The 17,402-nt window shown below is 41.9% G+C and overlaps 1 protein-coding gene across 2 annotated transcripts in view; it reads right to left on the minus strand.

Moving 5' to 3' along the window:
- The window catches only part of LOC138959319 (ankyrin repeat and fibronectin type-III domain-containing protein 1-like), a 167,464-nt gene that overhangs the window by 101,239 nt on the left and 48,823 nt on the right, over nucleotides 1–17,402 (minus strand). Inside the window, exons 2-3 of one of the 2 annotated variants that reach the window (XM_070330744.1) lie at nucleotides 14,706–14,824; nucleotides 1,746–1,777 (exon numbers count right to left, since the gene is read on the minus strand). In XM_070330744.1, coding sequence (XP_070186845.1) covers nucleotides 1,746–1,777; nucleotides 14,706–14,824 — 151 coding nt within the window. Of the gene's footprint in view, nucleotides 1–1,745; nucleotides 1,778–2,021; nucleotides 2,113–14,705; nucleotides 14,825–17,402 lie in introns of those variants that run through there. The other variant, XM_070330745.1, reaches the window with a different exon arrangement.

Raw genomic sequence — 17,402 nt, forward strand, 5'->3', positions numbered from 1 at the left:
CCCCAATGAAAATTTCCTTTTTTGAAATTCGCTTGGGAAATTTCTTCCAGAAAGATACACGTTTCAAATCACGGTACACCTGTTTTCCACTAAAATCAGAATGCATTGAAGTTATTCTTTGGCTCAAAACTGTTTCTCACAGACTCTTTATTGTTGTCACTGAAGACCATAAATCTCAATGTCACTCACTCCACAATTCTTCAGGATAAACAAGAAAATGTAACAGGTGCCCTTTGAAACTTTCTTCTGGAAAGAAACACGTCTCAAATTGCTGCACAGCTGTTGGCTTTTAACGCCACCACCAAAAGACCGCCAGTGCCCTAATGTCGCAAAGTCAACCTTCAAAACAAAAAAAGAGAGAGAAAATCTTCTCTTCCTGTTGTTTTACTCCTTCTCTCTTTTGCCCTTGACAAGTTTTGCATAAAACAATGGAATGTTCCCGGCGACGTTAAAGACGGGAAGTTGAAGCGAAAACGAAGAAACATGAGGTGTGAATTTTAATGAGAGTTTATGCAAAAAAAATAGCCATGAATACAAGGTAAGGGAGGGAGGTTATGTTGGTAGGATGACGCATAGCGTGTCACATAAATGAGGTCCCAGTAGAGAAAGGACAGACAGGTAGACAGACTGACAGATGACAGCGCAAGCATGCTTGCAAGAATCTGTGAAAGAAGTCAAGACGACGTCAAAAAGTCGTCAGAAAAGAAAGATAAAGGGAAGATTGCGGGGTTGGAAGGACATAGACATGGACAGCTTTATTAACTCGAGTTAGAAATGCGTGTGTGGTGCATTTAACCACCAGCGACTTTTATTAAGGAATGAATTAGGACAGAAAAAAATCCTTTTCTGCACAGAAAGCCGTCAGGGCGTTGATGTTTGGTATGTGTCCATGTGGAGGGATGGCCTTATCCCGTGTAAAAACCTGGTCAGACCTGAGATGGTCAACTGAGTCGTTTACACTGGAAAGATTATGCCTCAGAAAACAGAAAACAAAACATTGGGAGTGTCTGAGACACTAGTTACCCAAAAATAAATACTTTTTTTTACATTTTTTTTTCTATAACTTTTTCCCCCATGGTTCATTCATCATCTGACATAACTTTTTAGCGAAATCTAACCATAAGATTATTGAGGGGAAAAAAAGCAAAAATGTAGACGACCACCTTTAACATGCAGAACCGTAAAAAACATCTTGAAGTTATCCTGTGCCGGGAATGAGACACGGCGACCGGCAGAGGTGGAGACGGAATGTCAATCACACAGGTGTACAAACGGACAGGTTCACTGACTGACTAATTAATCAACTCATTAATGCTAATGAACAGAATGACTTTGGGAGGAGGAAATATCAAAAGAAAAGGACACAGAATAGGAAAGGAGCTTTTGGGGAGAAAAACAGGATGTGAACACAGTAAAGATTCCAAAATCAAGAATCAAAAACAAAGAAAGGTTAGTTTATGGAACGTTAAATTATAAACAATTATAGATAATTGCTTCGTTTTGTCTTTAATAAAATGTCCCATACACAAACCTTTCTTGTTTTGTTATGATAACTGTGAACAGATCTAGAGAAGCTACAAAAACGCATGCAGTGCTGGTTGTTGTAAACTGACAGACATAAAGACTTACAAAGATTGACGGGGTCACAGATACAAGGACGCAACGCAGCGCAGCGCAGCGCAACGCAACACAGTACAACACGAAACAAGACAATACAATGCAACACAGAATAGTCTCAAGCTTACCTTCTTTCGTTCTCTGGACCTCGAACCATATTCTGAAAATAAACAAGAACACAAAATTAAGTACACTTTCATATATGAGTACAGTTTGATAGATTAGTAAAAGTTTTTGTCAGTCCTTCAACTGACAAGTGCACAGCAATTTGACAAATTCATCTTGCTAAATATCTTTCTTACAAATCTTTGAGAGAAAAAAATGTAAATCCAATATTAATCCTAAAATTCAGTTATTTTGTAGATGAACAAATTCTCTTTTTTAAGCCTTGTAGAAAAATGTACCTTGATTCGGTGGAGCAATTTCTTTCCCATGATAATAACCATGATGCAGTTTTCACTATTTTCGCATACGCTTTCAGAAACTGTTACCCGCCTAAACTATCCAAACAAAGAACAACAAACTGATGTTCAAAATCAGTTTTTAAAACTTTAAGTTCAGTGCGACACGTGGCAAAAACGACCAGTAAAATTAAGTGCGCGCAGGGCGGGCAGGAGTGACGAAAAAATAAATATACTCTTCAACAAAACTAACGTATCCCAATTGCAAGTTCCCATTACATTGGCCAACTGATATAGTCGGAGATCATGTACGTAATATACACAGATTCGGTACAGTGGATTATGTCTCGTTACACTCGTAACTGTATGCCATTTAAATTCGGTCTGCCTTCATTGGAGCTTTACGGACAATAATATGGAGTGTAGTTGTATTTACCCTTAGGTCTTTGTTTATTTCAATCTTTGGTGTAGCCGAAGATACAAGGCGCTCAGGCAATTCGAGCTTTAGAATAACAGGTTTTTTGTTCGTGGTTTATTTTGTTGCACTGAATTGTCCCAGTAAATAGTTAAACCGATGGAGAGTAACACGTGAAATGCACGACAAAGACAAAATCAACATTTAGTGGTGCGTTGGCTTTACGTGTGAGCATAGAAACTGTGACTAACAATCCGCTCATCAGTTTACAAAATTGTGTCCGTTGGATGAGCTGTAATTACTCATGATCATTAATACAATGCTCACGTGGAACTGAAAAGCACATGCGACAGTCATTCATTTCCGTTGACCACTTGAGCAAAGCCGAATCGCTTCTAATTGCGACAACCCGTGCAATGCCTCTTATGTATTCGCTGTTGTCTGGGGTTGCTGTCTTTAGAGTCTACGTCATAAATATGAGTAATTGACTTGACAATAATGGAGCCAAAATGTCACCCGTTAATTAAATTCTGTCTGTCTGTCTGTCTGTCTGTCTGTCTGTCTGTCTGTCTGTCTGTCTGTCCGTCTCTCTCTCTCTCTTTCTCTCTCTCTCTCTCTCTCTCTCTCCCTCTCCCCCTTTCTCTCTCTCTCTCTCTCTTTGTTTTTGTGGGTTTTTTTTTTAAACTATGGGTTTCTTCATCTCTCGTGTCACTATATTCAATGAAGGTTGGCGAAATAATTGATGTCGAAAGAAAAATAATGCGTTTCTTGGCAAGATGTTTGTTAGTTAGTTTTTTGTTTGTTTGTTTGTTCTTTTAATTGTTTTAATGGTTTTTTTGCTTGTATTATTTGTGTGTTTGTTTGCTTTGTGTTTGCTTGTTTGTTTGTTTGTTTGTTTGTTTGTTTGTTTGTTTTATAACTTGAAAACATCCTCCTCCTCATCATCATCATCATCATCATCATCATCATCATCATCATCGTCGTCGTCGTCGTCGTCGCCACGGTCGTCGTCGTCGCCACGGTCGTCGTCGTCGTCGTCGTCATATTTATGGTATAACAAATAAAGCGATACTCACACAGTACATGTGTAATCGTTTCATACCAAATTGTCCACCACAAATAAAAGACGCACATCACAAATAACAACTCGTCATAGAAGATTCAAAACGGCAAAGTCGACAATTGAGTCAGAAGAAGAACATTGTAAGTTTCACTCCAGTGCATCCGTCCGTGTAAAACAAAACATCTCACAGCTAACAATCACGGACACTTGAACTTGGAGGAAAAGAAAACACAGGTCAGTTTCACTCCAAAGGCAAAGCATCGGTCTCAGTAAACGGAACCAAACCCACAGATTTCCGGCGCAGGAACTCTCTCAGGAACACCTGTATCGGAAGCTCAGCACAGCCGGCTGACCGACACTGTATTTGCTCAACAGGTAGACAGAAAATCGGCGTGTGTGTGTGAAAGTGTGTGTCTGAGACTTTTCAAGGGGGGTAGCAAACAGCAAACACTCCAGTAGGGGTTTTAAAAAAAAAGCCACACCAGCAGCGGTTCCAGAGTTTCTGCAGAGCGCGTGGCACCGTTCTTAGGCCGACCCCTGTAGAAAGTGAGGATGTGCAGATATATATATACATTATCTACGTGATGAGCTTAGTTGTGTCTTGCCTAACAATGCAGCGCGCTTTTGAGTGTTTGTGGAATAAAGCAGGCTGATCCCCAGGTAAACAACGATAGAGACAGTGGATGTAAGGTGTTGGGGTGGAACCTGGGAAAAAGAGCACACACACACACACACACACACACACACACACACACACCGTCACACACACACACACACACACACACACACACACACACACACACACACACACACACACACACAGAGTTTCCACTGAGTGATATATATAAAAACACGTGCAGTTCTATATAGTTGGTGGTTCTTGGAGATTCTAACCACGCCTTTCTTCTCTTCCTCTCTCTTTCTGTCTGTCTGTCTGTCTGTCTGTCTGTCTGTCTGTCTGTCTGTCTGTCTGTCTGTCTCTGTCTGTCTGTCTGTATGTTACGTTACACTAAACCAACATATATATGTTCGGCCTTATATACACACGCAATAACGCACGCACACTCCTCTCTCCCACATTTTTCAAAATAAGATAAGAAAGCGGGAGGACACGAAGAAATAAGTGTGTTTGTACGCACGTACGTTCGTGCGTGCGTGTGCCCGCCCTTTCTTATGCGGAAACATTCTGATAATCCTCGCTCCACGGCTAAACTGAACAGGACTTGACTCCAATTTTGAGGTCAGGTTATTTTTGACTCTGACATGATTGGCAGTGCACCATGATACAGAGATAGAAGTGAGTGAGTGAGTCAGAGAGAGAGAGAGAGAGAGAGAGAGAAAGAGAGAGTGAGATTGCATGTGTGTGTGTGTGTGTGTTTGTGTGTGAGTGTGTGGTTGTGACTGTGTGTGTGTGGTTGTGAGTTGGTGAGTGTGTGTGTGTGTTTGTGTGTAAGTGTGTGTGTGCGTGCGGTGTCTTATGTCTGTCTGTCTTGCTGCCTGTCTGTCTTTTTGTCCCTGACTCTGTATGTGCGCCTATCCGTCTGGCTGTCTGGCTGTCTGGCTGTCTCTTGGTCTGTTGGTCTGTCGGTCGGTCCGCCTGCCCATCCGGTCGCTCGTTCGCCTGCCTGCCAACCTGCCTACTTACCGCCTGCCTGCCTACCTGCCTGCCTGTCTAGTTGTAAAAGCGCTTCTATTGTTGATGCAATAATGTCATTCAGTTTTTGCAACGATACACAACAAGGGCCGCCTTTTTTGTCATTCTTGAGATGATGCAATGATACACAAAACACAAACCTCCCACTACTAGTCCATGCATACAACGCATTTCCAGAGCATCCCACACAAACCACATCTTTGGATTAGAAAAAGAAGAAGAAACGAATTAAATACGCGAACAGCAATTTGTACGCAGACTCAAGGCGCTGCCAAATCGAACTTGGAAAATAAAAATGAGTACCGCCCTTGCCGCTGAAGGCTGCGGCTAACGTGAAGGCAGACCGAGAGCCTTATTGGATTTGAACAATAGTTGACATGGTTTAAAGAAGAGAATCTTTAAAGGCATAGCATCCGCCATCAGATGCAGGCATGTCGTTTGTGCCGCCGTCAGCCGTCGGCCAAAACTTATTTGAAATCACCCACAACTTTGCAAAATTGCCGAACTTTTTTTCTTCACGGGGGTGTATGGAAAAGTGACACAAAAATGCCCACAACTTTCAAAAAAATGCTCAGGTATTTTTGACTTTTTCGGCAAATTTGCCTGCACAAACTAAATCCTAGCAATGAATGTCCACGAGAAGTTATTCTGTTAGTCCAAACACTATAGAACAATATTGCGGAGTAAGTCAAATGATCAAGCTGTAATTGTGGAAGTCTTTCGGTTTTAAGCGTGTCAGTCATATGCCTTTGTTTTCGTAAGTGGACCAAAAGAAGAGACTCTGTATTCAGCGAGTGTTGGTCAGCGCCTGTGGAAAATACATACTTATATAATTACTGCGGACACTGTGTATGATATGAGCTTTGCTTCTGGCGGTGATGAGAAGTTGTCCTACCTTGAAACCTTTGCATGAATTTGGCTCCAGTTGTTGACCCTGCTGTACTCGCTGAACAAGCGTCAAATTTGAGCCGTTATTTTCTCCAGTTTCGATTCACGTTTTCCAGACATTTGACATTACTTCACATCTAAGAATGTGGACATGATTGTGTGGTAGATACCAGTCCAAAACGTCGTGTTCTGTGTGTATTACCTCTTTAAATGCACTATTATACATTGCAAGCTTTGTCTTCCTAACAAATTCTATGCAGGGGGCTAAATGGGCGCTCACAAAAGAAAAAGAAAACATAACAAAAGGTCAGTTACGTCAGAGGTAACCTACAAATGCCAGAAGAAAATTCAACTTCAAAAGTTAGGGAAATTAAACAGACACAGGTTCAATATTTAGGCCATGAAAAAGGCGGCACCACTGAAGAATAGTTATGGCGGCTCGAGCAGCTTACAATGTTCTGTTTTGCGTCACTCCAATAAATCGTATTTTAGGATTAAGACATCAAACACGTATCTGCTTTTAACCACGTTTCCGAGCAAATAGGGCGAACGGGTAATGGAGATTGGTTCAAAAAGTTGTTAACCTTGTCAAGGACAGACAAGACTAAGTGGCAGGCGTACTCTTATGTTCAATTATTGAAACAAGTCCGACACTTTAAAGACACCTGACCGGAGATGATCGTGCTTTGGCCGCAAGAAAAGTCGAGGAACGCTGACTCTCATCGTCTTCTATGGTCGTGGGCTGCAAATCCTAATCGTTTTTTGTTTTTTTAGAAGAATGTTTTTTTCCCCCGTGTAATATTATCGCTTTTGTTTTAAACGCTAATTAGGCAGCCACATTCCGGTTTTGGGAGATGAATGATTGGTATTTTCGTGGTGCCATAACCCAGCAAATAATGACATGGATGACAGGATATTTTCCGTGCTTATTTAGCACTTGGTCTTATGCGTGCGTGTATATGTTACAGTTAATCTGTGAAACCAGGGAATACGTGTATTAACTAAACTATTTTAGGTAATACATGAATTAACTGTGGCCACTAGTCAATACATGTATCATCTGAACATTTCAGTTAATACATGAATTTACTAAAATTAAGCGACAGTCAATACATGTATTACCTGAACATGTCTCTTCATCATATAATTACTCACTCCTAGCGCGTATACACATTCAAACGCCTTGTGATTAATTTGAATGAAAACTCGTGAAAATGATGACAACACAATTTATTCATATAATCCATACATATTCAATATATAGTTTTAAAACATCAAAAGAGTATGAAATAAAATCTTAGACGAATACATAAAATGATGTGGTGGTGGAAAAGACGTGCGTGTGTTTTGACTTTCACGCAATCTAATCATGTATTAAGAAATGTTTGCCTAGTGTTTGTTTTTGCAGATTAAACTGCCATGGCATCTGCTGTTACAGAGTACTTTGTTCTTGTGGCATTTGCACCTGTTTGTTGCGCATCTCTTTCCACTCATCGAACAATTGCATTTTACGAACCACTGTCCACCCCCAAGCGACTCTGCAATAACTGCTTGTCTCACTGAGATTGCCTTGGTCAAGTCAACAGAGTCCTCTGTGAGAAACCTTTCTTTTGAAACATCGAGTTGATTTCTCGAGAAGCGACCTTTCAGAAGGCCATTTCTTGCAGCAATCTTATAAAGGTCGTCACTAGTGTTTCTGTCTATAATGACCCCTATCAGGTTTCTAGGGTCACCTTTACCTCTGTCAACAAGTGGGATGGGGATCATCACATTGTCACCTTTGTCGGCACTCATTAAGCAAGTCCTGCTCCTTTTGAGCATTCGTTCCGCTTGTCGAAGCTGGCCTTCTTTTGTTTTTTTCCGCGCCTCTGTTATTTTTGCGAGCCTACTGTTCGTAACACTTGGTGACTGTGCGTAAGATGCTGAGTCAGGAAGGTCTTCAGTTTCCGACATGTTCTCAACTTCCCTGTCATGCTGCTCAAAACAAGAGTATGAACTGAGAGACTAGAGTGGTCTGATGGAATGGGAACAAAGAAAGTGTGAACAGTCTCCTGGGTTGACACAGCTTCTATGGATAAAATTGTTTCTAGGGATGACACATCTTCTTCAGATAAAACAGTTTCATGGGATGACACAGCTTCTACGGATACAATTGTTTCTAGGGATGACACATCTTCTTCAGATGAAACAGTTTCTTGGGATGACACAGTCTCCTGCGATGACTTAATCTCATTTGATGACACTGGTTCTTGGTTACACAATGTTATTTGGGATGACACTGTTTCTGGGGATGACACACTGTTTGGGGAGGGGTCATTTTCAAGCTCGCTGTCAAAACAAGAGTATGAACTGAGAGACTAGGGTGGTCTGATGGAATGGGAACAAAGAAAGTGTGAACAGTCTCCTGGGTTGACACAGCTTCTACGGATACAATTGTTTCTAGGGATGACACATCTTCTTCAGATGAAACAGTTTCTTGGGATGACACAGTCTCCTGCGATGACTTAATCTCATTTGATGACACTGGTTCTTGGTTACACAATGTTATTTGGGATGACACTGTTTCTGGGGATGACACACTGTTTGGGGAGGGGTCATTTTCAAGCTCGCTGTCAAAGACAGGAGTCTGCTCTTGTTCAGCTAGACGCAGCAGGTCCTCTTCTGTGTGAACTAGTTCCATTATTTCATGTGGCAATGTGGTGGATTCAAGCCCAACTTGCGCATCCTGTCCAAACATCGCCTTGAAGGGAGTGAGACCAATTCCTGCATTGAGACTGGAATTTTTGAAAAACTGAACAAACCTCAAACTATGGGTCCAGTTGTTTGTGTTGTTGTCTGACATCCATGCTATTACCATTGTCTTCGCATCATCATTGGCGCGCTCTACAGAACCTTGGGACTGGGGCACTCTTGGTTTTCCGTGCACAATTTTTAATCTTGGGTACAGCTTGGCTACTTCTTCAATGACACTGGCGGTGAACTCCCCTCCACTGTCGCTTTGCAATATGGCAGGGGCTCCAAAAGTCAGGAAAATATCAAGCTGCGGCCTGATGTCTTCTCACTCGCAAACTTCACCTCTTCAACTGTCTGAAAATAGGAGTTTCTTGGCAAAACATTTAAGTTCGATTCTTGTGCACGCAGTCTCTCTAAAAATGTCTGCTCCATCTTCTCAAGCGTATCCAATGCGGGCGTGTTCGAAATTTCCGTCTCCATTTCCGCCATTCCACCACTGGTATGTCCTCTCCACTGGCCAAACAGTTCTACTTTGACCTTGCCAATGAGAAATAGTTGGCTCTATGCGAGTCAAGTGCCCGGAAAACAACTCACATTTGGGATAGTGAGCGAGCTGTTCATTATTTTCTCATGAGTATCTCTCTCACGTATGCAGGATAAAGACACATCTTGACTGAACACAAAATCACACAACATGAATATGGGAAATAGACTTACATGGATTGCCTGAACCTGATTTAGTTAATCCATGTACTGCATACCTTCAGATGTCAGTCAATGCGTGTATTGACTGGATTTTTTTCTAGTTAATTCATGCATTAACGGAAATTTTCAGATAATACATGTATTGACTAGTGGCCACAGTTAATTCATGTATTACTTAAAATAGTTTAGTTAATACACGTATTCCCTGGTTTCACAGATTAACTGTAACATATATACTAAGGGAGTAAGATACTAGCAGGTCTGCTGATCAAGTTGAACTGGAGGAATGGAAAAATGTCCACCCAGATGCCACCATGAGCAGCCGGGATTCAAACCCCGAACCTTCGACAGAAGGTGGTTGTCTAAACTTCTAGGTTCTTGCGCCAATCTAAGCACGCACGCACGCACGCACGCACGCACGCACGCACGTACACACGTACGCACGCACACACGTACGCATGCACACACACACACACACACACACACACACACACACACACACACGAACCCTACAATCAGAGTCGCGCTGGAACTGGACTATATATAGGCTACCAATACTGACAGACACTGCGTGCTTCACAACTTTCCAGACAGAGTACAACATTGGCCAGCAAACGGCTATTACATGAAAGCTTAAAGTTGAGCACATGTGTATGTATTTGCAGAAAAAAAACATCTGATGTAAACAGTTTTGGTGTGATAACAATTATGTACCGATGACGCACACTCGTCTGCAAAATGACGCAGGTTTTAACTAGCTAAATGCTGATATTATGTGCTTCGGTTACACTTCGTAACATTGCTGTAGCCATATACCTACATCAAACATCAAACTTGGAAAGTAGCACGACAAATTAACGACCTTTTCTTTTTCTACTTGTTCTTGTTCTTTTTTAACAAATGTTAATTAAAGCCCCGAACCTTCGGTTTAAAAGGTCGTCGTCTTACCCACTATACCGGCCGCGGTTCTTGCGAAAATCTACACACACACTCACACACACACGCGCGCGCGCGCGCGCGCACCCTGTGTTACGATCAGTCTTGCTGGAACTCGACTACATAATATATACCAATGCAGACCCTACGTGCTTCACAAGTTTCCAGAAAGAGTATAAAATTAGCCAGCAAACGGGTATTACATGAAAGCTTAAAGTTAAGCACATGCGGATGTATTTGCAAAAAACAATCTGATGTAAACAGTTTTGGTGGGATGATATGTACCGATGACGCACACTCGTCTGCAAAATGGTCGCAGCTAAATGCTGATATTATGTGATCCGGTTGTATTTCGTAGCATTTCTTTAGTCCTTGAAACAATTTTGATGTAAGTGCTAACATAGATTATTTTACCTCTTAAATTGCATAAAATAAAAATAAAATAAAAAATAAATAAATCCGTGCGCTTAGAACTGTACCCACGGAATACGCGCGATATAAGCCTCATATTGATTGATTGATTGATTCTTCGTTTTGGTTAAGAAATCCACATTTCGAATACCTACATCAAACATCACACGTGGAAAGTAGCACGACAAATTAACGACCTTTTCTTTTTCTTCTTTTTTCTTGTTCTTAGTTTTAACAAATGTTATTCCCGTCTATATGTCTATTTGCGCAGGACAGCAGAATATCCAATAAGAGAATACACACAAGAAGTTTACCAAGAATTTCGTTTTCCTCATTCTTCTCCTCTTCCTCTCCTCATCTCTTCTTCTTGGATTCAACATATCTACTCATAAAGATATTTGTATATGTGCGTAGGACAGGAACACATCATTTTCTTTTAAACGACATCTACTCATAAAGATATTTGTATATGTGCGTAGGACAGGAACACATCATTTTTTTTTAAACGACATCTACTCATAAAGATATTTGTATATGTGCGTAGGACAGGAACACATCATTTTTTTTAAACGACATCTACTCATAAAGATATTTGTATATGTGCGTAGGACAGGAACACATCATTTTTTTTAAACGACATCTACTCATAAAGATATTTGTATATGTGCGTAGGACAGGAACACATCATTTTTTTTTAAACGACATCTACTCATAAAGATATTTGTATATGTGCGTAGGACAGGAAAACATCATTTTTTTTAAACGACATCTACTCATAAAGATATTTTCATATGTACGTAGGACTGGAGAACATCATTTTTTTAAAAGACATCTACTCATAAAGATATTTGTATATGTGCGTAGGACAGGAACACATAATTTTTTCTAAACGACATCTACTCATAAAGATATTTATTATGTGCGTAGGACAGGAAAACATCTTTTTTTTAAACGACATCTACTCATAAAGATATTTGTATATGTGCGTAGGACAGGAACACATACTTTTTTCTAAACGACATCTACTCTTAAAGATATTTATTATGTGCGTAGGACAGGAAAACATCATATATTTTTTTAAACGACATCTACTCATAAAGATATTTGTATATGTGCGTAGGAAAGGAGAACGTCGGGTTTTTAAACGCACAAGAACATTAGCTAGAACGTTTCATCCTCCTCTTCATCAGTCTCCCAACCCACACACACTCTTCTTCCTCTTTTCCTCCTCCTTTTTTCTCATCTTCTTTCATCTTGTTCCTTTGTTTGTGCCAGTGCAGTGCCCGACATTCTGTCAGGGTCGAAACTAGGCTAATCAAAAGAACTGTTTGAAGGTTTCGTAAGAAAAAGGGGGGAGGTCGGTGAAGGGGCGGGGTGGAAAGGGGGGGGGGGGGGGTCTTTGGTGTCAAAAATTAGGTTATGGAAATATCAGCGACAACTCTTCGGTGACAATAACTACTCCGTTTATCTTCTCAGACGGTGTCTTAACTCTGTCCCGAGTTCGGAGACGGCATCACTGAATCACAACATGTTTTATTAAAACTGTTGTCGTCTTACTGCAACTATACCACAGCCAGGGAGAGCGTGTCTAGTCGGTCCGGATGCGGCAGAGACTTCATTTCCGTGAAGTATACTTATCCTTACAGGTAGGCTGGGAGCATCTCGTTACTCCCCCGTATCGTTACTCCCCCGGCTCGTTACTCCCCCGGCTTGTTACTAACCCTAACCCTAATAACCCTGACCCAAAGGGGAAGTAACGAGTGTGTGTGTGTGTGTGTGTGTGTGTGTGTGTGTGTGTGTGTGTGTGTGTGTGTGTGTGTGTGTGTATGTGCGTGTGTGTGTGTTGTGCGTGTGTGTGTGTGTGTGTGGGTGTGTGTACGGGTAAATGGATGCTGTAACGTTGCCCTGGGCAACAAGTCTGGGTCAGATCAGTCTATGGTCATTAACAAATTGGTTTACACGAAAATGCAGGCACAGTATCTTTAACACCAAGGTCAGGCGTCTCATGTCCACCACGATTCGGCCACAGGAGGCTCTACTAAATCTACCCCAAAAAACTTGTCACCCTACAATTTCTGACAGTTCAATGAATTATTCAATCCAAGCTCCTCCTTCGTTGGGAGTTAGACAAGGAGTCCTTACAACATCTCAGTCAAGGTTGTGGCGAACTTTTATGTAGTTCTGTCAAGTTTCCTAGTGATTGCGAAGGAGACATTGTGGGGAGTTCTAATGTAAGGTAAAGGCGTGTGGCAGCGTTACGTGTCCAAGAGCGAGCGTTTTTAGAGAGGTATAGATACTCTGTGTGTGTGTGTGTGTGTGTGTGTGTGTGTGTGTGTGTGTGTGTGTGTGTGTGTGTGTGTGTGTGTGTGTGTGTGTGTGTGTGTGTGTGTCTGTCTGTCTGTCTGTCTGTCTGTCTGTCTGTCTCTGTGTAAACGTGCCAACGTACATGCTTGCTATAGCGCGTGTGTGTGTGCGTGTGTACGTAGGCTATATACGTGAAAGTAAGCACGCGCACAAACAGAGTGACAGACAGGCAGACAGACGGACGGACAGACAGGCAGGCAAACAAGGAGAAAGAAATGCAGTAAGAAAGACAGAAAGAGAAAGAGGGACACTAAAATATACAGCTTAAAACATATCGCATAAAGAATGACTAACCCATATCTTCCAAAAAACGGACGATTACGTTATCAATATTGACAATGAGTTAAATCAAAAAAAGAGCCTTTACTCTGTCAATTCTCTATCAGAATGACGTCACAAATGCTGGAGGCTGATGCAACACATCAAACACTGAATCCAGGTAACAAGCCGAATATATTCTCTTCATTCTAGCGGTTAGCGAATGCTCGTGGGGTTTTACTGCTGCGATAAAAAGTATGATCCAGTTCAGTATTCACTGTTTGGCTTTTATGAGATCATGGCTGATAACCTGTTTTCGAGAATGATCCAAGCATTTTGGTTTTAGTGCTAAATCATGTAATATGCAGATGGCTGGTTAGAGGGTGTGACAGAAAGCACTTGTTGAGATCGAGATGCTGTGTCTTACGCCTTACTGTTGCTATAATTATGCATATTACTACTCTCTCTCTCTCTCTCTCTCTCTCTCTCTCTCGCTCTCTCTCTCTCTCTCTCTCTCTCTCTCTCTCTCTCTCTCTCTCTCTCTCTCTCTCTCTCTCTCTCTCTCTCTCTCTCTCTCTCTTTGGCTATGCTAGTAGGCCTACGTTTCGACTTTGTCTCTCCTCCTCGGAATTGACAGTAAACAGCTCAATCACGAGAGGTCGGAAGGCGTACTTAAAACAACCCAGAACATTGTCTGTCAATCCATGTTCTTCTTCTTCTCATTTGTTCATGGGTTGAAACTCCCACGTTCACTCATGGTTTTGCACGAGTGGTATTTTACGTGTATGGCCGTTTTTTACCCGTCATTCAGGCAGCCATACGCCAATTCCGGGGGAAGCATATGTTGGGTATTTTCGTGTTTCTATAACCCATCGAACTCTGACATGAATTACAGGATCTTTTTCGTGCACACTTGGTCTTGTGCTTGTGTGAACACACGAAGGGGGATAAGGCACTAGCAGGTCTGCACATAAGTTGACCTGGGAGATCGGAAAAATCTCCACCCTTAAAACCCCTGTCACACTGTAACGCGTATCCACGGAGTTGGCACGGCGTTGTAAATTTCTCAGAGCGCCGCGCTTGGGATCCCAGGAAAATCTGCGATCGACTGCGCTCTCACGGAGTGCTCACGGCGAACTAGGAGTTGTCACTGCGCTTACAGGATTAAGCGGAAACTTTTGTGCATGTAAACGACAGGGGAGTGTACTCTGCAAGAAAACAGCGCTGAGATGTGAATACTGAAGAATTGTAAACACTCACTGTTCTTGGAGGTGTCGTGTAGTAAAGTGGTGCTGACAGACGCCTCAGTCCCGCGTCATGATGGGTAGCGTCAGAAGATGATGTAGATGCTGCGTCATCCTCAAAGCTCCACGCTGAGCCTGAAACCAACAAAAGAAAATTGAACGTCAATAAAAAGTCAAACATTACAACGTATCCGAGTGAAATTTTAGTTTATTCAGTCCTTATCCCATTGGAACAGATATGTCGGTCGAGACTTGCCATAAAATGATATTATAGGCACCTCGTCTTTGGTTTAAGAAACTCGTACTGACAGTGTCAGTGTGTGTGTGTGTGTGTGTGTGTGTGTGTGTGTGTGTGTGTGTGTGTGTGTGTGTGTGTGTGTGTGTGTGTGTGTGTGAGTGTGAGTGTGTGTGGGTGTGTGAGTGTGTGTGGGTGTGTGCGTGTGTGTGTGTGTGTGTGTGTGTGTGTGTCTGTGTGTCTGTGTGTCTATCTGTCCGTGTATGTCTGCACACGAGCACAGAAAAGGACTACCAGAGTCTCTTGGGTCAATCACATGGGAGATTCAATTACCACAACCTCAAATGAACAAACCAACACTTCTTCGTTCACGATCGGTCGCAAAAAACATTCATAAAGATACCCACACGCCCTGCTGAGCCTCCTTCTTCCAGAGCAAGAGTGCCAGAGAAAACAAAGTGCACTTGTTATGGGTAGTGGCGTGACCGAGCCCTCTGGGGTAAATATTAAACAGATTATCATCCAAAAATAACAAAGGGGCGAGAGTAGTGCACTGGGCTGCTCGTTTGTAAGTTTGGCCTGGAAGTCTTCCCAGAATAGAGACTTCCTGAAAGTTTAGTAGGAATTCCATGAGAGCAGATGGAAAGAGGGATTAGGAGATCAAGGGGCTGGGTTGGGTTCGGTTGGGGTGGGGGGTGGGGGGGGGGGGTCGGTGGGCGGGGGGGGGGGGGGTGCAGTTGTGCAAGAAGTGATGTTACTGAAGAAAGAAGAGTGGTGGCGTGGAGGTTTACATTTTCTTCGCAGCCCTAAAAATGGAATTTCAAAAAGAATACAGGCGGAAGCTCTCTCTCCACTCCAACCCTTCCTGCCCCTCCCATCTTCATAGCATTATCTAGTAGGTATAGGGTACAGGATCAAAACTTATTATTCTAAAACACATGAAAAAGAGGAGTAGCCTACCAAAATCGTGATGTAATACGGGACGTAACTTGAGAAAGTAAAACAAAAACTGCTTGTCTTCCCACACACAGAAAAACGAATAAATAACACACCTTTCTTCCCTCCAGGGAAATGAAACGTGAACCGACTGTCAAAAACAAAAAACAAAGGTCAAAGACTCTAACACAACAAAATAAAGGGGAGGTAATGAAGGGCGCTGCAACCCAGGCAGACAGAAGTTGATCAGCGGTTTTAAAAATGAGTCAAGACTCATGCATCGCCAAAGTAAACAGGAAGACGCTGGGTGTGAAACCAAGGGGAAAATACAAGGGAACAGCAGGTCCCAAGGCCAAAACAAAAGACGAAAATAGTGAAGGTTCGAGAAGGAAAGAGAAAGGGGGGTGGGGTGGGGGGGGCAGACATATAGACACAGAGACATACAGACACAGAGAAACTAGACAGAGAGACGTTTACAGAGGGAAAGAGAATGGGGTGTGGCAAAGCCGAGAGAGAGATGAAGAGACAGAGACAGAGAGATTGGATTGGATTGGATTGTTTACTCATTTAGGCCATAGCCCCTTATGAGGGGGGTGAACATATATACAATGACATAATGACATTTGCACACAAATCAAATGAAATAAATCATACACGAACTAAGACATTACAGTCATTTCAAATAAAATATATCGTAGGCTTACATGAACTAAGACATAACAACACTACGTAGCCGAAATGCTTTGTACACATAAACTGACAACTTTCGAACAATACCTTCATTCACAGATGCCATAAGCATAGAAAACTTGTGTAAACTTGGGTTTCTATAAAACTTAGCAGGAATAAACTGGCATCGCAAATCACGAAGTGCGGGGCAACAAAGCACAAAATGAAACTCATCTTCCTTACGTTCCCTGCACAATGGGCATAACAACATATCCGCACCGTATCTCTTATATCGATTAACGTGCACAAATAGTTCTGTTATTCCACCTCGGAATCTTGTCATAATAATTTTCAAATGCCTATCCATGTTCAATAATAAATAAGGTTTTACTTCGTGCACAGTGCAAAATGTCCTATATAACGCAAATCTATCACTGTTCTGAACATGCAAATTCCATTCCTGCCATCTACAATCAATCAATCTTTCTCTGAAATCTTTCAAAAAACGGTTCTCATCTTGCACTTCTTGATTCATCCATACAAACCCAAAACCATTCTGACATAATTTACAACGTACGCTAGACACCCAGTTTCTTTTATCTCTTTCATCCAGTTCACGCAACATTTTATAGGCTTTATGTGGCAATCTATTTACGTCCATTCTTAACAACTTCAACCAATATTTAACACAACAGAGAGAGAGACAGAGACAGAGAAGACAGAGACAGAGACAGAGAGAGAGAGAGAGGGAGAGAGAGAGTAAGAAAGAGAGAGACAAAGATACAAAGACAGACAGAACTGAGACAGCGAAACAGAGACAGGCACAGAGACATAGACAGAGACAGAGACAGAGAGACAGAGACAGAGACAGAG

This window comes from Littorina saxatilis, linkage group LG2, assembly GCF_037325665.1.
Source record: "Littorina saxatilis isolate snail1 linkage group LG2, US_GU_Lsax_2.0, whole genome shotgun sequence".
Taxonomy (NCBI): domain Eukaryota; kingdom Metazoa; phylum Mollusca; class Gastropoda; order Littorinimorpha; family Littorinidae; genus Littorina; species Littorina saxatilis.